This window comes from Mustela nivalis (genome assembly GCF_964662115.1).
Source record: "Mustela nivalis genome assembly, chromosome: 11".
Taxonomy (NCBI): Eukaryota; Metazoa; Chordata; class Mammalia; order Carnivora; family Mustelidae; genus Mustela; species Mustela nivalis.
The window spans coordinates 7,933,200-7,960,089 of NC_139030.1; the positions used below are offsets into that span (position 1 = coordinate 7,933,200).

The 26,890-nt window shown below is 38.8% G+C and overlaps 1 protein-coding gene across 2 annotated transcripts in view; it reads right to left on the minus strand.

Annotated features, from left to right (window-relative positions):
- Positions 1-26,890, minus strand: part of CNTNAP5 (contactin associated protein family member 5) — an 825,196-nt gene that overhangs the window by 481,360 nt on the left and 316,946 nt on the right. For both annotated transcript variants that reach the window (XM_082690270.1, XM_082690269.1), the window contains exon 4: positions 8,447-8,594. In XM_082690270.1, coding sequence (XP_082546396.1) covers positions 8,447-8,594 — 148 coding nt within the window. The remainder of the gene's footprint in view (positions 1-8,446; positions 8,595-26,890) is intronic.

The following is a 26,890-nucleotide window of genomic DNA, read 5'->3' on the forward strand; positions in this document are numbered from 1 at the left end:
CTGCAAACTCAACAGGAGAGAGAAGAGAAGAAGAGCAGCAATTCTAGGAACAGAAAATTGACCACTTTCCAGAAAATAGGACATGTGGAGAAATGAATCTGAGGCAACATTCAGGAAGATAGACTGTGGGGGGAGAGGCTGGCTCCCAGCAGGTGGAAGAGCCAAAGAACATAAAATCGGAACTTTTAGAAGTCTGAGAGATGTCACTCCAGAGGCTAAGCAGGGATTAGAGCCCTTGCTGAGACACTGTAGTCTCAGGACCTGCAGGGTCACAAAAAAACTGGGGGTTTCTGAGTGTGGCAGAGCTCCCAGGTATCAGAGCAAGGAAGCCAGATGCAGAGATGGAACCAAGCAGTAGGCTCTCAGTTCAGGATTACCTTAAACCATGATCCGAGGCACAGTTGGACCACTGCTTTGGGCAGGGTCGCTGCCCAAAAAGCAGTGGTTCTGGCGAGACTCACCTTCCTCCTCAGGGAGGAGTGGCATGGGAGTGTTCTGTAAGAATGAGCTAGGTTTGGTGACTCCAAATGAGGGTGTGGGTCAGAGATAGAAACTCTCCATCACAAGCCAGGTGAGCTTGGAGTGCAACCGGAGAGACCAGAGAAATGGGACTGATGGACTTCTTTTCTCTGAGGGCACACTAAGGAGTGGGGCTCTGAGCTCATGGCTCCTATGGGGCCACAGATTAAGAGGCAGCCATCTTCATTCTCCTCCTCCAAAGCTGTACAGAAAGCATTCAGGGAACAAAAACTCCAGAGACCAAAACCAAACAGAGTACTTAACCTGGCTCCAGGCAAGGGTGGCACAATTCCACCTCCCGGAAAGACATTTGAGAATCACTGCAACAGGTCCCTCCCCCAAAAAGATCAGGAAGAACATCCAGTCAAAATCAAGTTTATGAATCAATGAGAACTGTGGAACTCCAGAGCTAGGGGAAAGCAGTGCATAGAATTCATGGCTCTCTTCCCATGATCCTTTAGTCTTTCAAAGTTAAGTTTTCTGTTGGTTTTTGTTGTTGTTGTTCTTTTTTTGTTTTTTCCTTAAAGTTAAAATTTTTTAATTTTATTTTTTCTTATTCTATTTTTAAAAACTTTTCCCTTTCCTCTTTTAACTTTTTAAAACTATTTTATCAATACCTTTTTAAAACTATATTATATTCATATTTTATCCCTTCAATGTATTTAACCTTATTTTTTTGTATACATATAGTTTTTTTTTTTGGCTTTTTTTTTTAATTTTTTATTTTTTATAAACATATATTTTTATCCCCAGGGGTACAGGTCTGTGAATCACCAGGTTTACACACTTCACAGCACTCACCAAAGCACATATCCTCCCCAATGTCCATAATCCCACCCCCTTCTCCCAAACCCCCTCCCCCCAGCAACCCTCAGTTTGTTTTGTGAGATTAAGAGTCACTTATATAGTTTTTTTTCTTTAAAATTTTGGGATACAATTTCTTCCAAAACATCAAACTATACCATAAATCTAGCACATGGCTTTGATCTAGACTCCAGCCTGATCACATTCTTTCCTCTTTTTTTTTCTTTTCCTTTTTCAATCAACTTCTTATCTTAGCAATTCCTTTTCAAGAATCTTTTTAAATTTTCATCTTTATAGTTATATTCCATCCCTTAATCATGCTTACCCTTATTTTTGTATATATAAATTTTTCTTTCTTTAGAATTGTGGGAGGTAGTTTCTTCTAACAGACAAAGATACAACCAAAATCCAGTTTGTGGCTCTGTTTTATTCACCAGTCTATTTACCTATATTTCTTTCTTTCTTTCTTTCTTTCTTTCTTTCTTTCTTTCTTTCTTTCTTTCTTTCTTTCTTCTTTTCCCATGGCTTTGGGTCTCTTCTGATTTGGTTAGTGTATATCTTTCTGGGATTGTTGCTACCTTTTTGGTATACTGTTCTCTCATTCATCTGTTCTTATCTAGAGAAAATGACAAGGCAAAAAACAAACAAACAAAAAAAAAAAACCTCACCGCACCAAAAAAAATAAATAAAAAATAAGAAGCAGTACTGACAGCTAGGGACCTGACCAATATGGACATTAGTAATATGTCAGAACTAGAGCTCAGAGTGATGAATATAAAGGTATTAACTGCGCTCAAAAAAAAAGCATGGAAGATGATAGAGAATCCCTTTCTAGAGAAACAAAATCCCTTTCTGGAAAAATAAAAGAACTAAAATATAACTAAGTTGAAAAAAAAAACCTATTAATGAGGTGCAATAAAAAAATGCAGTCTCTTACTACTAGGATAAATGAGCCAGAAGAGAGAATTAGTGATATAGAAGACCAAATGGTGGAGAATAATAAGCTGTGGAAAAGAGAGACAAATAACTACTGGACCATGAGGGGAGAATTTGAAAGATAAGTAATACCATAAGACAAAACAATATTAGAATAATTGGGATCCCAGAAGAAGAAGAAAGAGAAAGGGGGCAGAAGGTATATTGGAGCAAATTATAGCAGAAAATTTTCCTAATTTGGCAAAGGGTATAAGCATCAAACTCTAGGAGGCACAGAGAATCCCCCTCAAAATCAATTAAAATAAGTCCACACCCAATGATCTAATAGTAAAACTTAACATCTCAGTGACAAAGAGAATCCTGAAGGTAGCATGGGACAAGAGGTCTGTAACATACAATGGCAGAAATATTAGTTTGTCAGCAGACCATTCCACAGAGACCTGGCAGGCCAGAATGGACTGGCATGGTATATTCAGAACACTAAACAAAAAGAATACACAGCCAAGAATACTATATCCAGCTAGGCTGTCATTGAAAATAGAAGGAGAGATAAAAAGCTTTGAGGACAAACAAAAATTAAAAGAATTTGCAAAAACCAAACGAGCCCTATAGGAACTATTGAAAGGGGTCCTCTAAGCAAAGAGAGAGCCTAAAATTAACAGACCAGAAAGGAACAGAGACAATATACAGTAAGTCACCTTACAGAAAATACAATGGCACTAAATTTATATCTTTCAGTAGTTACACTGAGTGTAAATGGACTAAATGCCCCAATCAAAAGACACAGGACATCAGAATGGATAAAAAAAGAAGACCCATGGATATGCTATCTACAAGAAACTCATTTTAGACTCAAAGATACCTCCAGATTTAAAGTTAGGGGATGTTATCCTTTCTGATGGAGGCATAATAGTCCATTGTATATATGGACCATATCTTCTTTATCCATTCATCTGTTGAAGGGCATCTTGGCTCTTTCCACAGTTTTGTGATTCTGGCCATTGCTGCTATAACATTGGGATACATATGGCCCTTCATTTCATTACAACTCTATCTTTAGGGTAAATACCCAGTAATGTAATTGTAGGGTCAGAGAGTAGCTCTATTTTTAATTTCTTAAGGAATCTCCACACTGTTTTCCAAAGCAGCTGCATTAACTTGCATCCCACCAACAGTATAAGAGGGCTCCCCTTTCTCCACATCACTCCAACACTTATTGTTTGCTGTCTTGTTAATTGTGACCATTCTAACTAGTGTAAGGTGGCATCTCAATGTGGTTTTGAGTCTCCCTGATGGCTAATGATAATGAACATTTTTTTCATGTGTCTGTTAATCATTTATATGTCTTCTTTGGAGAAGTATCTGTTCATATCTTCTGTCCACTTTTTGACATGATTATTTGTTGTTTCAGTGTTGAGTTTGAGGAACTATAAAAGTACTATAAAAGTAAAATTAAATTTAAAAAATAAAATAAAGTGAGAGGGTGGAAAACAATTTACCATGCTAGTGAACATCAAAAGAAAGATAGGGTGGCAATCCTTATATCACATAAATTAGATGTAGAGACAAAGACCATAATAAGAGATAAGGAAGGACACTATATCATACATAAAATGTCTGTCTAACAAGAAGATCTAACAATTTTAAATATCTATGCCCCTAAGATGGGAGCAGCCAATTACATAAACCAATTAATAACAAAATCAAAGAAACATATCATTGATAATACAATAATAGTAGGGGACTTTAACACCCCCCTCACTGAAATGGACAGATTATCTAAGCAAAAGATCAACAAAGAAATAAAATAAAGGCTTTAAGTGACACACTGGATAGATGCACATCACATACATATTCAGAACAGTCCATCCCAAAGCAACAGAATACAAATTCTTCTTTTGTGTCCATGGAACACTTTCCAGAATAGTTCACATCTGGGTCACCAATCAGGTCTCAACCAGTACCAAAAGATTGGGATCATTCCCTGCATATTTTTAGACCACAATGCTTTGAAACTAGAACTCAACCACAAGAAGAAAGTTGTAAAGAACACAAATACAGGCTAAAGAGCATTCTACTAAAGAGTAGAATTCATGGAAACAAATGAAAATGAAAATACAACTGTTCAAAATCTGTGGGACACAGCAAAGGCAGTCCTGAGAGGAAAGTATATAGTGATACAAGCCTTTCTCAAGAAATAAGAAAGGTCTCAAATATACAACCTAACCCTATACCTAAAGGAGCTGGATAAAGAGCAGCAAAGAAAACCTAAACCCAGCAGGAGAAGAGGAATAATAAAGATCAGAGCAGAAATCAATGAAATAAAAACCAAAAAAACAGTAGAACAAATCAACAAAACTAGGAGATGATTCTTTGAAAGAATTAATAAGATTGATAAACTCCTGGCCAGACATATCAAAAAGAAAAGAGAAAGGACCCATATTAATAAAATCATGAATGAAAGAGGAGAGATCACAACCAACACCAAAGAAATACAAAAAATTTTAAGAACATATTATGAGCAACTATATCCAGTAAATTTGGCAATCTGGAAGAAATGGATGCATTTCTAGAGGAATATAAACTACCAAAACAGAACCAGGAGGAAATAGAAAACCTGAACAGATCCATAGCCAGTAAGGAGATTAAAGCAGTAATCAAAAATCTCCCAAGAAAAAAGAGGCCAGGGCCAGATGGCTTCCCAGGGGGAATTCATTTAAAGAAGAATTAATACCTATTCTTTCAAAACTGTTCCAAAAAATAGAAATGGAAGGAAAACTTCAAAACTCATTTTATGAGGCCAGCATTACCTTGATCCCAAAACCAGACAAAGACCCGATTAAAAAGGAGAATTATAGACCAATATCCTTGATGAACGTGGATGCAAAAATTTTCACCAAAATACTAGCCAATAGGATCCAACAGTACATTAAACGGATTATTTACCAAAACCAAGTGGGATTTAACCTGGGCTGCAAGGTTGGTTCAACATCCACAAACCAATCAATGTGATACAATACATTAATAAAAGGAAGAACAAGAACTATATCATACTCTCAATAGATGCTGAAAAAGTATTTGACAAAGTACAACATCCTTTCTTGATCAAAACTCTTCAAAGTGTAGGGATAGAAGGTATATACCTAAATATCATTAAAGCCATCTATGAAAAACCCACAGTAAATATCATTCTCAATGGGGAAAAACTGATAGCTTTCCCCTAAGGTTAGGAACATGGCAGGGCTTTCCACTATGACCACTGCTATTCAACATAGTACTAGAAGTCCTAGCCTCAGCAATCACAGAAATAAAATGTATCCAAATCATCAAAGAAGAAGTCAAACTCTCACTCTTTGCAGATAATATGATACTTTATATGGAAAACCCAAAAGACTCCACTTCAAAACTGTTATAACTCACACAGGAATTTAGTAAAGTATCAGGATATAAAGGCAATGCACAGAAATCACTTGCATTTCTATATACCAACAGAAGAAAGAGAAATTAAGGAGTCAATCCCATTTACAAATGCACTCAAAACCATAAAATACATAGGAGTAAGCCTAACCAAAAAGGCAAAGAATATATACTCAGAAAACTATAAAGTACTCATGAAAGAAATTGAGGAAGCCACAAAGAAATGGAAAAATGTTCTATGCTCCTGGATTGGAAGAACACATATTGTGAAAATGTTTATGCTACCTAGAGCAATCTACACTTTTAATGCAATCCCTATCAAAATGCCATCAATTTTCTTTAAAGAAATGGTGCAAATAACCTAAAATGTATGTGGAACCAGAAAAGCCCCACATAGCTAGAGTAATGTTGAAATAGAAAACCAAAGTTGGCAGTATCATAATTCCAGACTTCGAGCTCTATTACAAAGTTGTTATCATCAAGACAGTATGGTACTGGCACAAAAACAGACACATAGTTCAATTAAGATTGAACAGATTAAGAGTCCAGAAATGGACCCTCAACTCTATAGTCAACAAATCGTCGATAAAGCAGGAAGTAATGTCCAATGGCAAAAAGACAGTCTCTCCAAAAAATGGTGTTGGGAAAATTGGACAGCCACATGTACAGAATGAAAGTGGACCATTTCCTTATACCACACACAAAAGTAGACCAAAATGGATGAAAGACCTCAATGTGAGATAGGAATCCACCAAAATCTTTTTTTAAAAAATATTTTATTTATTTATTTGACAGACAGAGATCACAAGTAAGCAGAGACGCAGGCAGAGAGAGAGAGAGAAGAGGAAGCAGGCTTCCTGCCAAGCAGAGAGCCTGATGCAGGGCTTGATCCCAGGACACCAGGATCATGACCTGAGCCAAAGCAGAGGCTTTAACTCACTGAGCCACCCAGGAATCCCAGAATCCACCAAAATCCTTAAGGAAAACATAGGCAGCAACCTCTTCAACCTCAGCCAGAGTACTTATTCTTAGAAACATCACCAATGACAAGGGAAGCAAGGCAAAAATGAACTATTGGGACTTCATCAAGATCAAAAGATTTTCCACAGCAAAGGAAACAGTCAACAAAACCAAAAGACAACTGACAGAATGGGAGAAGATATTTGAAAATGACATGCCAGATAAAGGGCTAGTATCCAAAATCTGTAAAGAATTTATCAAACTCAACACCCAAGGAACAGATAATCTGATCCAGAAATGGGAAGAAGACAACAGAAATTTCTGCAAAGACAACATTCACATGGCCAACAGGCACATGAAAAAATGTTCAACATCACTTGGCATCAGGGGAATACAAATCAAAACCACAATGAGATACCACCTTAAACCAGTCAGAATCACTAAAATTAACAAGTTAGGAAAGGACAGGTGTTGGAGAGGATTTGGAGAAAAGGAAACCCTCCTACACTTTTGGTGGGAATTGCAAGCTAGTAAAGCCACTCTGGAAAAAGCATGGAGGTTTCTCAAAGAGTTGAAAATAGAGCTACCTTATGACCCAGCAATAGCACTACTAGGTATTTACCCTACAGATACAAATGTAGTGATTTGAAGGGGCATGTGCACCCAAATGTTTGTAGTAGCAATGTCCACAATAACTAAACTATGGGGGGAAAAATGGATGTCCATCAACAGATGAATGGATAAAGAAGAAGTGTTATATCTATATGCAATGAAATACTATGCAGCCATCAAAAATCCCCAAATCCTGTCATTTGCAATTATGTGGATGGAACTAGAGGGTACTATGCTAAGCAAAATAAGTCAATCAGAGAAAGACAATTATCATATGATTTCTTTGATATGAGGCATTTGAGAGGCAGGACAGGGGGTCATGGGGGTAGAGAGGGAAAAAAATTAAACAAGATGGAATTGGGAGGGAGATAAGTCATAAGAGATTCTTAATCTCATGAAACAAACTGAGGGTTGCTGGGGGTGAGGGGGTAGGGATAGGGTGGCTGGGTTATGGACACTGGGGAGGGTATGTGCTATGGTGAGTGCTGTGAAATGTGTAAGTCTGATGATTCACAGACCTATAACCCAGGGGCAAATAATATACTATATGTTAATAAAAATAAATTTAAAAAAATGAAAAATAATTTATAATGATGACAATGTATAGGGGAGAATTATAGGAATAATTACATTTCTTGCATAATTGTTACTTTAATCTTGAGTGATTGCCAGCTCTACCCACATTTATAACTTTTATTTGCAAGATGGAGAACCACTTCCACATATACCAACAACTCATAAATGAATAGATGGCTAGCATAATTCCAGGAAAAAAACATTCCCTGGGTTACACTGGGTTGAAATGTTCCTTTGCCTCCACTTCTAGAACAAGTGAAGAGGGAGAAACTTTGTTCCCTCATGGTTCTGAAGGAAGGGTGAATTTATAATACTTCACTCCACTTCTGGGAAAGAATGGAGCTCAAATTGCTATTCTACTTCAAGGACAAATGATATTCAAACTCTAAGAGCTCTTAACTTTGACCTTTGTGGTGTTGTTAAGCTCTTATCATATTATCACCACAAAGCTCCTTCATTCCTAGACAGAGGAGTTTTTTTACATTTTCAAATGTGCAGAAGTTATTAGGGACTTGAAAGACTTTAAAACAATTGAGATTGCCATCTCAGTGTAGATCAACTGATACCATATAGGGAAAGCTGCTCACAACACACCAGCGCGAGGGTTCATGCATACACTTACTATAGGAGCATCCGTAGACCTCCACCCTCATGCCAATCTTTCCACTTGGATTCCATTCTAGGGGCACAAAGCGAACGAAGCGGGCTCTCACTGAGTGCAGTAACTTGTGGTGCATCACGCTGTCAGCATTCATGTTTCCTGCAAAGGTCTGCAGAGAGAAAAGGAGCCCCAGTGAGGTCTAGGATACTATTGCATCTCCTTCCTATGCTTGAGTTCAAAGAACATCATTGCAAATCCACATATGTTACTCCAAGAAAATCCTCAAGTTCTCACATATGCCAAATAGAATCTGACTCTCCTGAAAATTCTGAATTTAGGGGAGGGAGTTTCTCATAGAATAATGTAAAACCCTACTGATGCATTGAAGCTACCACCCCGCAAAGCCAGTTCAACTGCTAAAGATAACAACTGAACAATAAGGATCACATCCAACTTCTCATGAGAAATGGGAGAGAACAATCAATGCTGAAAGTAGGACACCACCAACTTGGCATTCTATACCCAACAGAAATAGCTTTCAGTTCTGAAGAAAAAATAAACAGTTTCATTAAACAAAAGGTGAGATAATTTCTACACTCCCCACTGCTAATACTGCTAAATAAGTTATACAGTCTGAAGAAATTGATTCAAGGTAGAATTGTTAAGTTATAGGAAAGAAGGAATGAAGAGTACTCAAAGGGATAAATATGTGGCTAAAAATAAAAGACTAGCTTTCTTTTCCTAAACATCTTAAAGTTCATTCACAGTTTAGAGGAAAAATAAAAATGTATTATGAGATACAGTATTATGAAATAAAAGTAAACATATATCAATAAAACTATGAAGAATGGGATATAGGGTAAATAGAATTACACTAGTATAAGGCCCCACATTGTATACAAAGTGATATAATAGAAATTTGATGCAAACATGATAAGTTAAAGATGCATAAACATAAACCAAAAAGGTATAGCCACAAAGCCAATTAAAGAGAAAGGATGGGATACCAAATAATAGTAATAATAATAATAATAATAAATAACAAAAATAAGAACAACAAACCAGCAACAAAAAGCTCAGTTTAACACAAAATAAGGCAGAAAGTGCAAAACAAAGGAATAAATCACAAAGAGGAAAAAGAAAAAAGGAATTGTTAGTAGACTTAATTTTTACCAAACTAATAATTACATTAAAAGAAAAACGAGCAAAAAGTCAAATGAAAAGTTAGAAATTGTCAGGCTGGACAGAATGGGAAGGCCCGTCTCTGTACTTTTGATATGATACTTTTTTTTTTTTTTTTAATAATAAAGGCACTGACAGGTTGAAAGTAGAGGATGGGGAAAGTATTACAGGCAGACAGTAGATAAATGAAACCCGGAATTTTTGTATTAATATCAAACCAAGGGGATGTATTTCAAGATACCAAGAGACTCTAAAATTACAAAGGGCTAAGTCATTATGAAAAAAAAAAAAACAGAAAAATAAAAGTGTCTGCACCTACAGCAGAGATTTGAAATATAAGAAGCAAAACCTGACAGAAACAAAAAGGGTGGAGGAGGTACAAAGTAGTGACAAGTACAGTTGACTTTTATTATCTTCCTCCAGTAACTAATGGAACAAGTTGGGGGAAAAGCCAGTGAGGATACAGAATATTCAAACAGTGAAACCAACCTAATCAATGTTCATAGAACACTGAACAACTACAGATTAGATACATTGTTTTTAAGCACACATGGAATATTCATTAAGAAAGACCCTATTCTAAGCCATAAAGAAGCATACTTTGTTTTCTGATCAATTAAGTTCAGAATTCATAATAAAAAATTATTTAGGAAACCCTCAAATGTTTGGAAGTTAGTCAACACACTTCTAAATGACCCATAATACGTCAAAGAAGAAATCAAAATGGAATCTAGAAAATAGTTTGAATTGAATAATGGTAAAAACACTGTATCTACATTTCTGGAACACAGCTAAAACAGTCCTTAGAAGAAAATGTACGGCTTTAAATGCTTTTTTCCATAAAAAAGGAAGAAGTGAAGTTAAAACAAAATTTACATCTCCATCCCAAGAAGTTAGAAAACTAGTAAATCGAACTCAGAACATTAGTAGATCGGATTACTACTCAGTAGTTAAAAAATACATCAGCATCTACAGCAAACCATGTGTTGAGCTAAAGAAGCCAGCCATGAAGAGCACATACCCATACCACATGATTCTATGTTCACGAAGTTCTAGAAGGTGCAGAACTAAGCTCTGGTGATAGAAACCAGAGGAGTCATTTTCTTGATGCTGGGAGACAGAAAATGACTACCAAGACCATCCATCAACTCATTTAAACAGAACATCCTTGTGAGGTAGAAAATCTGTATTATCTTCATTTTCAAGATGAGACAACTTAATTTTGGAGAGTTTAAATTGGATCATAAATTTTAAATAAAGAAATTATCAAGTTGTGACTGGATTATAGAGACTCTGATGAAAGCCCAGTGACTCTCTGATTTAATTCCCATTATCACCTGCATATGCCAGGTTTCTGAAACTAAATATTGCCCCTGGCACAATAATAGCTACCAGTTTTGAAGGGCTGCTCTACACCAGACACATCCTAGGTGAACCTCTGTATGTTTTAAGCTCACTGCATATATTATGGGGAAGTTTGAGGCAGCTTCCTCAGTAAAGGCGTCACCCCCACCATGGCACAAGTACATTTAAACTTTCTGAAATTGCACTACATCTTATAATCGTGTAGCCAGCCCATATTGGGTTTCCCACCTCACTAGTAGACCCTCGGAATCAGAGAGGTTAATTCTGAGCATCATTATATATACTGTTTCTCAGAGTAGTTTGTTCTGTTCTCACCCCACATCAAGCAGTAATATACTGAATTTTGGCACAGACCTTTTACTATTGTCATACTGTGGGATGAATAGCGGCATCATCATCATCATTATTATTATAAAACATTATGCATATTGTTCTTGACAAAGCTGTTCATTGATTTTGTCCCTACATAAGAACACAGTGCACTAGTTAATCTTTCTTCCCCTATAGTTAAGAAGTGTAAGGATCACAGAAATTGAGTTCCTGTGTGCTTTTAGGAAAAAAACAACCACATAGCACAGGGCTCACCAGTGGGAGCCTCGAAGAGAATTCTTAAGAAAATGAGAGTGCCAGAGTCAGTATTCAGCAACTTCCACTAAGATGTTCATTCCTTGACAGTAAACATTTTGGCTTATGAATGGAAGAATTGTTGTTCATAATGAAGATGATGATGCTCTTCGTACCCTTTACTAGGCAGTTAGGTATAATAGGCACAAACTAGGAGTCTAAGATGGGACAGACACTGGCGCTTATCAATAGAAAATGGAAGGGTCTGGCTTAGCCAGAGCAACTCATTTGGCTTCAGCAAATACATCACATTGAGCCAATCCCACTGATGACTTTGATTGGCAGCAAGATTGCAAGCAACCAGGTGTCTGCCAGAGAGAAGATGTCATTAATTTGCTTAACTACAGTCTCGAGCAATAACTAACAGGTGCAACAACCAAATTTTGCCTCTGTAAACTTGACAGGGAATATCAGGAATTCTCAGGGAGACCTATTTCAAGTCTGATGCTCTGCCAAACACCATGCTGCCTAAGAGTCTTTTTTAAAAGAAGCATTAGAGTGAGAGAGAAAGGAGATGAGCTTTGAGTGCTATTCCTAACCACCCTGCGGATTCACTCTGGCGTCCACAGCAAGGTACTAGGACTGTAATTCCTTTGGGGATATAGACTGTATCTTATTTTAAACTGGAATGCTTAGTGCATGGAACACAGTATTTCTTAAAGGTACAGTTGAAATGACATTCAGTAACCCAAACCAAACCTGTACACCATAGGTATCTCAAAATCAGTGAATCCTACAAACAGCACTTTAACATTGCTCACAGGGTTATTAGTAAGTTGTTGAACTCACTGAGTGAATGAATGAGCAAAGGAACACAACTTTTCTGACTCTTGGTGTTCTCATCAGAAGAGTGAAAATAAAATCTCTAAGGCAGCTGTGAATCTTACATTAAATACTGCATGCAAATGGACAGTGCACATAATAGACTCTCACAGAAACACACAATACACTCACACAGAGAGAAAGAGATTCCAATCACAAATTCTGTGTAAAAATAACTTTCTGTGAGAGTATATTCTGAAGCGGTGACTTATTAATACTCTCAAGCCCCGTGGAAGGCATTTGTCAATCATACTTAAATTTTCTGAATGACATTCAAAGGTATTTCCCAGGGAAAAAAAGTACAAACTAAAACTAAGGAAGGACTAGCAGCTCAGAGCTAATTAGAAATACATTTTTTGTATTTAATAAAGCAGAGGGTAATTAACATGCAAACCGCAGAGTTAAATCTAAAATTGATAAACCTACTCAGGCTTCAGTGTTCCAAACTGCTATGCAGGGGTATTTGCTGAAATGGATTTCAGAGAGGCACTTATAGAGAAGGAAATGAGAGAGATCAGTGTTAGTCACTGGACACTACTGGCTAACAGTAATTCTTTTTTTTTTTTTCTTTAGTATTTAGTTTTTTTATCTTTTTTTAAAAAAATTTGAGTATAATTGACATACGTGTCACATTAGTTTTAGGTGTACAACAAAGCTATCTGACAAGTTCATATGTTATGCCATAATCAACACAAGTGCAGTTACCATCTGTCACCATACATCACTGTTACAGTACCATTGACTATATTGCCTAAGTGCTAGATTTTAGGGATGTAAAAAGGAAAATTAAACTGCTGGATCTTTTCTATTCTACTCTTGTTTGTAGTATGGTGTCCATGACATAATTATATCATTATAAATGTAGATGCTGTATATCTATTTTAATTTCATAGGAGCAGTTATTTAATTGGGCTAGAAGACCACCATGAACTTGATCACTGTGTAAGAACAGGCCCCCCCATCTCTTGATCCCAATAGTTGGCAAAGAGGAAAACTAATCCATGCCACTGTCCACTCTGTTTCCTTTGTCTTTATGGCCTCCAGAGAGGAATAACTCAAGGATTCAGAGCAACCATAGAGAAAACCTGTCACTCGCACTTGACCTTGACCACAGGTGGAGTGGGACTCTCAAGTGAGCCCTTCTAGTTACAATCACACACTCATGTCCTGTTCCCCTCTCTTAGGAATGAAGTGTTCTTCTCTTTCCAGGCTGTGTGACTGTATCACTGAAGAATATTTGTTTCCCCCTTGGTTTCTGTCAGTAGGAATGCCTTCCAGCATGAGGTATGAATGCTTCCTCATTCCCATCAAAACCCAACACAACCTTTGTCACACATGCTCTTGTGCAGTCAATGGTCAATTGTCATTTTGCTCCTACTTTCTACTTAACTGCCAGTCATCCTCTTGAAACGTGGTTACTGTGTGGTCAGTTCAGGAAATGGAATCCAATGTGAAGTCCTAATATTGGTCACTTTATTATTAATTTACCCATATTAAAGTTATTTGCATGAAAATCTCATCAGGTATGAAGCCTCCAAATGCACTAACCCATCACATGCATTCTTGATTATTCCCAGTAAAGGGAGATACTGAGACTTGACAGCAGAATTTAGTGAATAACTTACAAAGATTAAAGATAATGTCCTCCATTGAATGCCTCTCCCATTGGAGGCACCAGTACAGTGCCTTTAGAAACTAGTACCTAGCCTCAGGCAGGAAGAGCTGGTTTCTGTAGGACAGCACAGCCGTGACATCTGAATCTCTGCCTTTACTTCTCCCACTAGATGATTAATTCTCTATCTCATTTCCACATTGTTCTCCTAGTTTAATAAAATAGTGTGTTCCTCTGTTATCTATTTGCATGAAAACAATCCCATCAATAACTCAAGTGCAAAGAGAGTTCATTGAATGTCAAGAGGTTACAAAGGACATTGTTAAAGCTATGTTAAAGTCGAAGTTGAAGGGCCCTCAAACCACCAGTGGTCTCTGCCTACTCATAGCTTTAACAACAAACCATCATTAATTCGAAAGACGTTTCTGAGTTAAGTTGCTCAAAACTTTTCCTATACCAATAGGAACCTTATGCATACAATTAGGTTATAAATTTCCTTTTGACAATTATTAATCTGGGTCACATTTTGTAGAAAATAAAATGGGATCAACTAATAATGTGAAAATCAGGATCAACCTACAGCTAATAAAAACAACTTTTTGTCCATGGACTTGGATGATCCAGACCCCTATTATTCTTGAAGACACTATGTATGTACAGATAAGTATCTATTTAAATATGAGGATATGCACACACACACATACACACACACGACACAAAAATTCCTCCTTCTGCTTTTTATGTGACTTCTGCTGCATTAAGTACTTAAGTACATTAATGTACATTAAGTACATTAAGTATAAGGGGTAATAAAGCAACTGTTGACAACAGTGTCATCTATTTATGTTCCCATCTCTGGGCTGAGAACTAGAAAACCAACATATATGGCAGATTGACTATATGGTGCACAACTGAAGAAAACAGAAATATCCACTTAGTAAAATTAGACTTTTTACACTCCATGAAAGCAAAGAGAAGCAATGCCTTTGCCCTCTTCTGAATTCTGAAAAAGGACTAAGCAGCTTTCTGAACTTCCTCCCCAGTAAAATAGAGAACTGAGCATGGGGGTTGCCAGGAGTGCCTGGTCTATTACAGGAGCCACAGTGAAGGGACATTGTAGTAAAGGGCCAGGCCCAGAGCTAGGAAGGGACTGACCGCTGTGTCCAGGGTAAAGTCATGGGTACAAACCAAGATGAAAAGATTTGAGCTCTCCAGTCCCTTTATGCGCACACAGTGGCTTTAGTAGGGATCTTGCCAACTCCTTTTCCCTCTCCAGCACAACCTGTTCTCCTATCTTGCTTTATCTTCCTTCAAAAACGAATCTTGCTTTACTGTTTGTCTCTGTCCATGCACTGCAAACTCTAAGAGAGAAGGGTCTTCAGGAATCACAGGTAAGGCCCAGAAAGGTCTCTTGAATGAAGGAAGCATCCATTTTTTTCCCCTAACTTGTTTCATTAGGGAACCCTGCTATCTTTTCATGGAATGCCTTAAAGGGATTGTGCTCACATAGAAATGTGCACAGAACATCATCCTGAGAGCAGTTCATATTCATCACTTTCTGTGGACAAACCAAAGATAGGAGTTGTAAGATATTTTCTCAATGAAAGATAATTAGTTGAAGGGGGAATTAAAACAATATTACATATGAGAGTTCCTTCCACTACTGACATCATTTTATTTTTTATTTAAAGATTTTATTTATTTATCTGACAGAGACAGAGCACGAGGTGGGGGTAGGAGCATAGGCAGAGGGACACAGGGCTCAATCTCAAGACTCCAAGATCAAGATCTAAGCTGAAGGTAGACATTTAATGGACTGAGCCATCCAGGTGCCCCAACTACAGCAGACTTTAATGCTCTTTTTTTTCTCTTGAAACAAATTTTATTTTATTTATTGTTATGTTCAATTAATCCACATATAGCACATTAATTTTTGATACACGGTTCAATGATTCATTATTGAGTATAACATCCAGTGCTCTTCACAACACATGCCCTCCTTAATGCCCATCACCTGATTACCCCATCCCCAATCTCCTCCCCTCTGCAGCCCTCAGTTTGTTTCCTGGAATCCAGAGTCCCTCATGATTTGTCTCCCTCTATGATTTCTCCTCTTCCATCTTCCCTCCTTCCCCTGTGGTCCTCTGCTCTACTCTTTATGCTCCACATATGAGTGAAACCATATGATCATTGCCTTTATCTCCTTGACTTATTGCAGTCAGCATAATCCCTTCCAGTTCCGTCCATGTCCATGCAGATGGTGGGTATTCATCCTTTCTGATAGCTGAGTAATATTCCATTGCATATGTGGACCGCATCTTTGTCATCCATTCATCATGCCCACCCATACTGTGGAAGGAGCTGATGTGTCCTTCTACTTAAGTACTCCTAATTCATATACTAAAGCCCTTCAGAGAGACCACAGGACAGTGAACTCTCAATCTATATAGTTAAGAAAGCCTGTACATCCAGCCTATCAGAAACTACCTGAGGGACAAGTATCACAAGGAGAGAGCAGATGATACACACTGGGCAGATTTCTTCCTTGATGTTATTTTGTGCCTGTGAGGGTCCAATTGTTGGTCTCAAAAGCTATTTGCGGACTGTAGGTCTGGTTCCCACTGTTCTTTACATCTAACCGTCCAGAGAACAGGCTGAGCCTGATACTAGTCCTACGAGGACCAAGCGAGGGCTAAAAGGTTCTAGCATGTCCTTACCATTATTGCCTCCACAGTGCTTTACAGGCTCACTTCCAAATAGCAATGTGTACACCAGCTGATAAGCACTAATTCACCTGTCATGTAGCTGATTTTCTCGCAAGATAATTTAACATTGCTGAATAGAAACTTTGAAGAGACAGCAGATTTCTCTGGAAATAGGAACATGAAAGCAGACAACACATGTCCTTTTTTTTTTTTTTTTTCCCCTCATTTTCCTGAGATTTGGATCTCAAACTAGCACTCTGAAGAGAAGATGTTAGCTCATTGTCAGCCTTTGGAAAAAAACATGTTATAGGCCAAGTTTATCATGATCTACTTCTCTTCTCCATTCCTCCTTTGTTCCATTTCTGCTCTTAGCTGACTTCCAGCTTTTTTTCTGTTAAATTATGAGTAGCTCAAGCAATGGTCCTTCCTAGGGAAAATCAGAATTTCCACTTTTTCCCAGTTTTATTGAGAAATAATTGATATGCATCATTGTATAAGTTTAAGGTATACAGAATGGTGATTTGATTTACTTATATTGTGATGATTCCCACAACAGGTTTAGTTAATAGCCATCATCTCATAGATATACAATAAAAAGAAAAGGAAAAACATATTAATGTGATGAAAACTCTCCACTTTCCTATAATGGCATACAGCCATCATCATGCTGTGAGTCACATCCCTCATCCGTAGCTTCTGACCACCTTCCTCCAGCCCCTTCCCACCTCAACACTCGCTTTATCCATTCATTTGCCAATGGACCCTTAGGTTGTTTCCATGTCTTGGCTAATTGTAAATAATGCTCCTGTTAATGTTGAGATGCAGATGCAGATATAAATATTAGTGTTTTCATCTCCTTTGGATATATTCCTAGAAGTGGAATTGCTGGACCATATAGTGGTTCTATTTCTAATTATTTGAGGATCTTCCATACTGTTTTCCATAGTGGCTGCACTAGTTTATAATCCCATCAACAGGACACCAGCCTTCCCTTTTCTCTACATCATGGCCAGCATTTCTCTGTTATCTTTTTAGTGACGGCCATCCCAACAGGTGTGAGGTGGTATCTCACTGTGGTGCACATTTCCAAAAGGGACACTTGTACAAAAGAATGAAGGAAAAAGGAAAGAAAGGGATAGGAAGGGAGGAAAAAAATACATGCAAACATATTTCATTTCTCCTGACAGGTTGGCTCCTAACCTGAAATCAAATCCCTGGGTGTCTGCTGTAAGCCCTGAGGTGTGGCCCTGAGTAAATGATGGCACAGAAAACATCTGATGTAGGGCTCAGTTCTTTCTCTGCACTGCCTTCATCAGCTCTTCAGCTCTTCCCCGGGTGACTGCAATAGCCACCAGATCATCTTTCTCCCTCTGGTGTTACTCCACTTAATCAATCTTTCAAGAGAGATTATTACCTTTAAAATCAAATTTCTAGGGGCACCTCTGCCCTCAGCTCGGGTCATGATCTCAGGGTCCTGAGATGGAGCCCCGAATCAGGCTCTCTGCTCAGTGGGGAGCCTGCTTCCCCCCTCTCTCCCTGCCTGTCTCTGTGCCTACTTGTCATCTCTTTCTCCCTCTCTATCAAATAAACAAATAAAATCTTAAAAAACAAAAATCAAATTTCTAGTATGCCCTATCATAAAGCCCTCCGTTTTCCAAACCATCTCCTGCTGCTTCTGTCCTTACCATGCCCTCCTTCTACTGTATCATTCTGCTAGAGTTTCCCTCAAACACACATGCAAGCTCTTTCTTTTAAGGATCTGGGCTATGCTCTTCCCAACCTCTTGTTTAAGCTGGCAACACTCCCCTTGTTGATCCCTGCTGTGTCTTCTGTCATGGCACCACACCAACAACAGGGCTGAAACCTGTGCATTATACTGGTCCCCTCCTGTATACAGCATCACCTTGAGGACCTCTACCCTGAATCACTTTGTGTCTCTAGCACCTGATACATGGCAAAGGGGAAATGCATGATATTTTCATTCTTCGTTTCACTTATTATCCCTGATCCCTCTTGAGATGTGTTACCGGTTCCTCAACTACATGACGTGGTATGAAGCTGCTGGGCTTTGGGTGGAGGTACCCTTGAAAACGACCTCCTACCATTACTTCATATATAGCCAAAGTCCATTAATTTTGTCTTTCAGAATCTTGGTTTATTTATCTATTAAATGGGAGTAATAATACTGATGAAGGGAAATTCTATATTAAAACTTCCTTCTTCCAGGGGCGCCTGGGTGGCTCAGTCAAAGTCTGTCTTCAGCACAGGGCATGATCTCAGAGTCCTGAGATGAAACCCCACATTGGGCTCCCTGCTCAATGGGGAGCCTGCTTCTCCCTCTACCTCTGCTGCTACTCCCCCTGCTTATGTGCATTCTATCTTTCTCTTTGTCAAATAAATAAATAAAATATTTTTAAAAACTATATTTTTCTATAAAAATAGAAAGATTCCCTGGAATTATAAATTGTTGGGCCCTTCTCCGATACTGTGCAGTGGCTTCCACTGCTAACATCAAACAGCCTCCAAGCTGCCAATGGGCTCAAGTACCAGGGAGGTCTGCATGCTCCGGAAAGAATCAGAGGATTAAACTTGGATGATGCCTTTGTACTTCATTGTGTCAAGGAACAGTCAGGCCTTGTTTGTACTCTGCTTCATCCCCAAAATGAAACGGTCATTTTCAGACCACGCAGCCTGATAATTCCGCACTCCATCTGACTTCATTGTTGACCGTGTCTGAACCAAGTCGAAAGGGGCATTCTCAGCTCTTTCACATGTCATCCAAGGCCCTGTTTGCCACCCCTATTCTGTTTTTTATGAGTCTTACTTCTTACAATCCCTGCATGCCCTGTAGCCTCCAAAACCTGGGCTTATCATTGTTGCTGGCCATAGATAGTACACGGAATGTTCTTTTAGCACCTTCCTGCTATGCTTTCACAGCTTATCAGTACGGAGTTAAGAGGACAGACTCTGGAGCCTGTGCTTACTTTCAAAATCCTTTCTGGGCGTGAGGACTTGGACGAGTACTTAGCTTTTCTGTACTAATACCTGCTCAAGTTTAAAATGAGGATAAAAATGCATTCCTTGAGATGGTGGAAATGAGTGTGTGTGGGTGGGCGTTTCCTGTGTGTACATTTGTTAACACACAAGTCTCATGTATCATGCAAGGATTATTCCGAGTAATACATACATTCATAGAGATGGCTTGAATATGGCTTAGAATAGTTCTTGCATCAAGTATGACGTTCTGGCCTGAAATATTACCCGTATAAATGTTAACTATTATTACTTAGGTCATAATTACTTTTCAAACCCATTTCAAATGTCAATTTATTTATTAAATGAATCTTTATTCATTTAATTCCACAGGCAAAAGAGGGAGGGCAGCTCACTTTTATTGGAAGTCAATGATAATCCAGGCCTGGATTCTCCCAACCGTCCTTGTCCCGTCCTGTGTTGTTTCTGGGCATTTTGGAGACGGACTTAGAGGTCGGGTGAGTCCCTGGCAGTGGAGCTGGGAGTGAGCACAGGGCTACCCTTCTGTTCAAGCTTCCGTTCTCCCCGACCCACACAGTTGCTTTTTAGGAACAATGGTCTCCCTGTCCTTTGAACTGCAATTGTATATTATTTCTAACTCTGTAAGGGCACTTAATACTTTCTCTTTTATATTATAGTGATGCATGCACATACATGACTTTTACAATGAAAGAATAAACATTTTTCAGTGCAGGATTTTATATAAAACTCCATCTGATAACATCCACACTTGTCTAATATCACGTATTAAACATATGCTTAAAGCTTGACCTTAAACAGTGTACACCTGCCCCCTCCCCCACTTTCCATCTTGTTCTTTCCTTTGCTTTATCAATGGGCTTGTTTGCTTTGTTTCTGTTAGAGTCTACATTCCTTGAGTGAACTTAATTTTTGGAAGACTCTAGGGTATTTAGGAAGATCCTAGCATTTACCCTGGGTGACATCCAAAGTATTTTAATCTGCACATAAAAACGTAAATAAGTAACTGCTATGACAGGGCATCTTGACTCTTTCATGGCATTGTAAGCCTAAACCTGAGCTCCACTGGATTCCTATGAAGTGCAGGCAGAAAGCATGGTTCAGGGTAGGAGTGCATTCAAAAGGAAGGGTGAAATGCAACACAGTGAGGTGCAGTCCTGTCTCCATCACAATGGGGCTTCCATAAGTACCTTACTTCATGTCTTTGTCTCTTCCCCTGCCCAATGGGGATCAGGGCCCTCTGTGCAGGGCCATTGTAAGATGAAAGCATTACATGTAAAATACAGGGATGCCTGGGTGGCTCAGTGGGTTAAGCCTCTGCCTTCGGCTGGGGTCATGATCCCAGGGTTCTGGGATCGAGTCCCTCATCAGGCTCTCTGCTTGGCAGGGAGCCTGCTTCATCCTCCTCTCTCTCTTGCTCTCTCTGCCTGCTTGTGATCTCTTTCTCTGTCAAATAAATAAATAAAAAATAATTTAAAAAAATCTAAAATACATAGCAGCTCTGCATGTAGCAAATGCTTGTCACATGTTCACTATCCATCTTCTCCTTCTCATTACTAATATGTCATTTGTCAGGATGGGCCAGGCTGGACTCAATCTCTCCTGGGGGCCTCAGCCTCCTTCTGCCGGGGACCGTGCTCCCGAGGCCGGCCTTCTGATGCATCATTTCTATCTCTCCTCTTTCCATCTCTGTACTCTCTTCTATTATTATGTGCTAGAGAAGGCACACAATAGCTGTGACAATTAAGTCACATTAGAAATGCCTAAATACGCTTAAAATATGAGGGATGTCTCCCACTGAGGGTTCTCTAACGTACTCCGAACATTCTAAAACCTTAGTGGCTGGAATCCAGGACCAACTGCTTATTTAAAGCTGACTGCACTGATTCATTCATGTATAGCAGGAAATTCCACAATTGTTTTGTAGAAATAAAATATGATGCTTCAGTTTTTCCCTTGGTCCTCCCAAAGCAAAGCCGGGATTTGGTTTGGGTGAGGTGACACCTGGGACAATGACTGCTCTTCATACCGACTGCGCCTGGGGTGGGGGAAACTGTGTTCTGACCCCTTAGAGTACGTTGAGGGGAGTAGCCCTCTTGGTTTTAGAGAAGTCCAGTCAGGGGCACCCTGTAGGGTCAGGACAATGACCTGAGTGTATGCAACAGAGTGATACACCAGGGGCGAAAGAGAGAGATGCCCCCCAGGACAGCCTGTTGGAGGTGCTGAGCAAGCTGGTCTAGGATCTTCAACACATGATAATCGGAAGTTTTACTAGGTTGTAATTTTCTTATTATTTCCAAGCTGCCTTCTTATGTCCAAACTCTACAGCTGAGTTTAGCTGAAATTTAGAGAATTCTCCGAGGGAACTGTGTCTTCACTTGGAGGAACACGGAGACATAAATCCTGATACAGCAAAAAATCCTGGAGTCCTGGCTGAAATGAAGGGTCACCGCCAGGATGGGTTTGAGGAACATGTAAGTATTTTTCAGCATCTCAGAAATATTTAGAGATCAGACCAGTCGTGAGGAATGGAGGTTTGGCTAATCCCACATGGGAATTAGGGGGAAGGGAGGCCCCTGCTGACCAGGAGCTCAGGCATGCCACCTTACACGGTCTCCACACTTTATAGAGTATGAAGCAGTAAACATGCATGGGCTCAGATCTGACCAAAAACTATGCCCACTCAACCATGTCCTCTCATTCCTGTGTTTAGATTAAATGATCAGGAGGAAGAATAACAAAAGATAAAATAAGCTAAAATTTGGAAATGGGTGGGGCGCCTGGGTGGCTCAGTGGGTTAAGCTGCTGCCTTCGGTTCAGGTCATGATCTCAGGGTCCTGGGATCGAGTCCCGCATCGGGCTCTCTGCTCAGCAGGGAGCCTGCTTCCTCCTCTCTCTCTCTGCCTCTCTGCCTACTTGTGATCTCTCTCTGTCAAATAAATAAAATAAAATCTTAAAAAAAAATTTTGGAAATGGGTTATAAAGCAAAGTAAAAAGCCAAATAACTTTTAGGAGTGTTTTGAGGTCAATATAGATTGGTCTCAATTGTCCATAAGTCCCAGAATATATGTAAGGAAGAGTTATGAAAGTGTTAAATCAAAAAGTGCTTTTCAATAATTCCTCAGTCAACCTGATACCCAAATTGCCAAGACACACAGAACAAAGCATTTTTCCCCTTCCTTCCTTCCTTCCATATTTTATTTTGATTAAAATAAAAAACCACAATATAAACCAGAAGTTAGAATTATTCAAATAGTACACTTAGGAAACATATCTGAGCAAATTATTCAGTGTAGGAACTAGGGATTCTGAAAGAGACAGCAGGATCGAGTGAATAAATTTCAGCATAGCTTTACTTTGTTATGATATAATCTCAGTCTTAATTTCCAATGTGGCTGTCAAAATGCATGAGAGCTCTGTCTCCATTAAAGAGATTTTGGTTTTGTGAACTCACTTACTGAGCTATTTAGAGATTTCATTTAACTAACCCATTCCTAGAGACTTGTAAAGACAACTGGCTTAAAAGATTAGCATCCTTTTAACTGTTTTCCTTTTAAAGGCAATCAAAGCCATTTCTCTCCATCATCGGGGTAATTGTTGAGTATATACCATTTTATCCTGTTTAGATTATTTGACCTTTTCCTTGTCAGCTTTTATAGTTCTTCATTCCTGCTAACATTTCTTCACAGTAAGCAGTCTTGCTATATAGTAAATGCTAATTGGCCCTTTAAAAGGTTCCCATGATAAATATCTTTATGCCTCACTTTAAGGTTTCTGGGCATAAAGCGGAGACGAGAGAAGTCACTTTGCTCTGTGTCTTTCATCCAGATCCATGTCCTCTGTCACCTTTCTCACTCTAAGCAACATTTGATGACTTGCTCCTTGCCTTTTTCAGCTTTCATTCCTGATGCCTGGTCTCACCTTGCCTTTTTTGGTGAGAACAGCAAGTGCTCTGGATTAATGATACTGTCACTGGTCCTATTTGGGGTTTCTACAACAGTGCTAAAACAAAAGACTCAAAGATTACAAAGACAAGCACTGAGGTGGGCTTCCACATAACCATTCCCCCAGTGCAGGCAGCAATTTCCCAAGGGCAACAACTAAAGGGGGCAACTTTCTTCTATTGTTATTGCCTGAGATTCACCAGATACAAAGTGAGGTGAGCAGGTCAATAGGTTGAACTCTACAAGATGACCTTATCAAGTTCGTCCATTTTTATGATCAAGTTGTGTCTACTCTCAGTTTAAAAGTTCTATATTTCATTCCTTGTTAACATAAATATGTTAATAGTTTAACCTTTAAAATATCTTAAGTCTGCAAAATGTCTTATTCCTTAGACATCCTTCTTAGCAAATATTTTGCCTCTGTTATGTAATAGCTTTATTCCCCCCCACACACACTAGAAATATGTTATTTTAGCTAACTCCTTAAACAGTTTCTGTGACATAGACTTATCTATTCCATCTCTCAATGAAGACTCAGAGCCACAGAATTCAAATGACTTCTCCATGGCACACTTCTGGTAATTCATACTTAAAATCTAAACCCATGCTGGTTTAGCTTCAAAATTTTAACATTTCTCCTGGACAATGAAGAATAATACGTGAACCCACAGCTCTCAAAACTGATGTCCAGCACAAATTCTCAGTGTATCTTCCTTGCAGAAATGCGTTTACAATACTCTTGATTCTAGTTCTCTAACTTAATGGGGAATGGATATGTTTTCCTGATCTTGTGCAAAAATATTGCTGAACTGCATTTTTATCGCATCTTTTATGCATGGTGTGTAAAACGACTATTTAATGGACTGCTCATGATAACATTCAATGACTTTATACACAGGTGCGATTAAATAATTCCTTCTTGAGTTAATCATAGAAAAAATAACTCACTACAAAGCTGAATGTGTATTTTCTATCAATACAGGTGAAGAGTATGCAACTCAACATGTTACCATTTTTCCCTTAGCTGCTACACAAATTAATCTTTTCCAGACGGTACAGTTTACTCAGGTGACTCTGACTGTATTTAGCTTTATTTTCCTTCAGTATGTTTATCTCCAGTTGTTTTTGTCTTCCAGGGTCTCCTTTCTCATAAGCTGATTGGATCGGCAAGTGTAGCCCAGGAGAAAAGCAGGGACTGGTGGGCTGCTCTGGCTTTTCAGTAGAGAACCTTCTGCTGGAAAGTCAACTTTCCTATCGAGTGGAACAGATGTTATGAAATTTAGGAAGTCAGAAGTCACTCATCGGAGCTGCCTGCCAACCTGTGAGGTAGAACAGTGAGATGTGAACTAGAAGATGCAGATTAGGAACTAAAATCACACAAATGAACGCATGCACACAATAAATAAATGAAAAGCATCTAGCAGTTGACTCGGTCAGCAGCTGGATTATCCGAAGCCAAGGGGAAAGCCTGGCACATGGTTTGCTAACTGGGAGACCAAACCAAATCCTCTTCCCTTTTCTATAAGTAGTCATACTTTGAAGGCACTTAGACCTCTGATTCTTTAGCTGGAGGAGACTTTGGGGCTCTCCTTCACATCAGTGACCAACCGATGCTTTGTTGTTTTCACTGTCGTTGTTGTTGTTTATTTTTGTTTTGTTTTGTTTTTGTTTTTGTTTTTAAAGGAGGGTCTACCAATTCCTTGCATCTGTTTGCATCTGTATTCTCTGTGAAACGTATAAATGCCTTGGTTTTGTTTTTTTGTCTCAAAGCAACTAATACCAGAATCTTATTATGTGAATAATTAATTTATTTGTTAAGTGTATGTGTGCCTTTTGCCTGTCAAAAACTAGTCCTAGTGTGAAAAACATAGAAGCAAAAGCATATTTTAGAAGGCAAGAGACATAACCTATGGGCTAATTAACCATACCAGGGACTGTGAAAAGTGTCAAATGAGTAAGAAAGACACTAAGTGTTATGTTCTTATTACTGGTTAAAAAAGTATTAAAAAAAAAAAAAACTTGAAGAATTTTATTTTGAGTGGGATTGGAAAGGAGAATGGTGAAATGTTAGTATTTCCAGCAGACAATATTTTCTCCCAAAATTTAGGGATATATATATATATATATATATACATATATATATATATATATAACATTTAATTAGATTTTCAAACTTTTTGATTGCATTTCTTATCTCTACCTAAACATTACCCCACGTTAAAGGTACTTTGTCTGTTTTATTTTCAGCTCCTTTTCCTTTAATTTGTCCACACTGAGCTTGGCTTACTGAATCGAGATTCTGGAAAGATGTGTTTGGATAAATGGCTTCCTTTACTCTCAGGTCTCATGGACACAGTTCATTCACTTTGGCTCACGAATGAATGAACTTTGAGCCTTCTGCGTGCCTGGCATTCTGTGAAGCACTGAGATAATGGTGAGAGCAAAACTCAACCCTGAGCGAGGGTCGAAGTCAGGCCCAGGACAGAAATGCGCTAGTAGTAGTCACACAAATGAATGTGTGATGATGAAGGGGGAGGAAAGATGCTATCTATGCCATGAGAGCACATAATCCTGGTGTCTGACCTAGAATGAAGGCTCACAAAATGCCCTCTGAGAAAACTGATGCTTGAGCTGAATGAAGCTTGTTCTCTCAGCTTCTTAAAAGCCAAGGTTTTTGCTAAACCCGGGAAGGAGGAAGGACATAACCCACTGAGGTATAATGAGTCGCATCCAGAGTTCCCTGCAGAGCCCCACACCTACAGTGCAAGAGAGGCCCCCTGGTGCTCTGTGATGTGGGAAACAAAGGCAGAAGAAAAAATTATTAAATTTCCTTCCTCCCTATATAGCCCTTTGACAAGTCTTTGAAACAGGCAGAGTGACATTCCTCTAGGAACTCAACTACTTCAATGTTAATACTTTGCTAAGGGCAAAACGCAATCCTAGCTTGACACCACTACCACTCGGATCCTGTAAGCCACCTTTAACATATAAAAATTTCTTTGGAAAGTTCCTTTATCTCTAAACTCCCCAAGATATGTTTTGGCAATCTTCCCCCAAGCATATGGCCTGCCTACCTACATTTGAAGGGTCTCATGACTAAGGTTTTATTAGATGGTACTAAATGACAATAGATAGCCCTCTCAAGGTCCTGGAAACCTTGCTTCCAAAATTCCTTAGAGACTTACACTATCCCTAACTC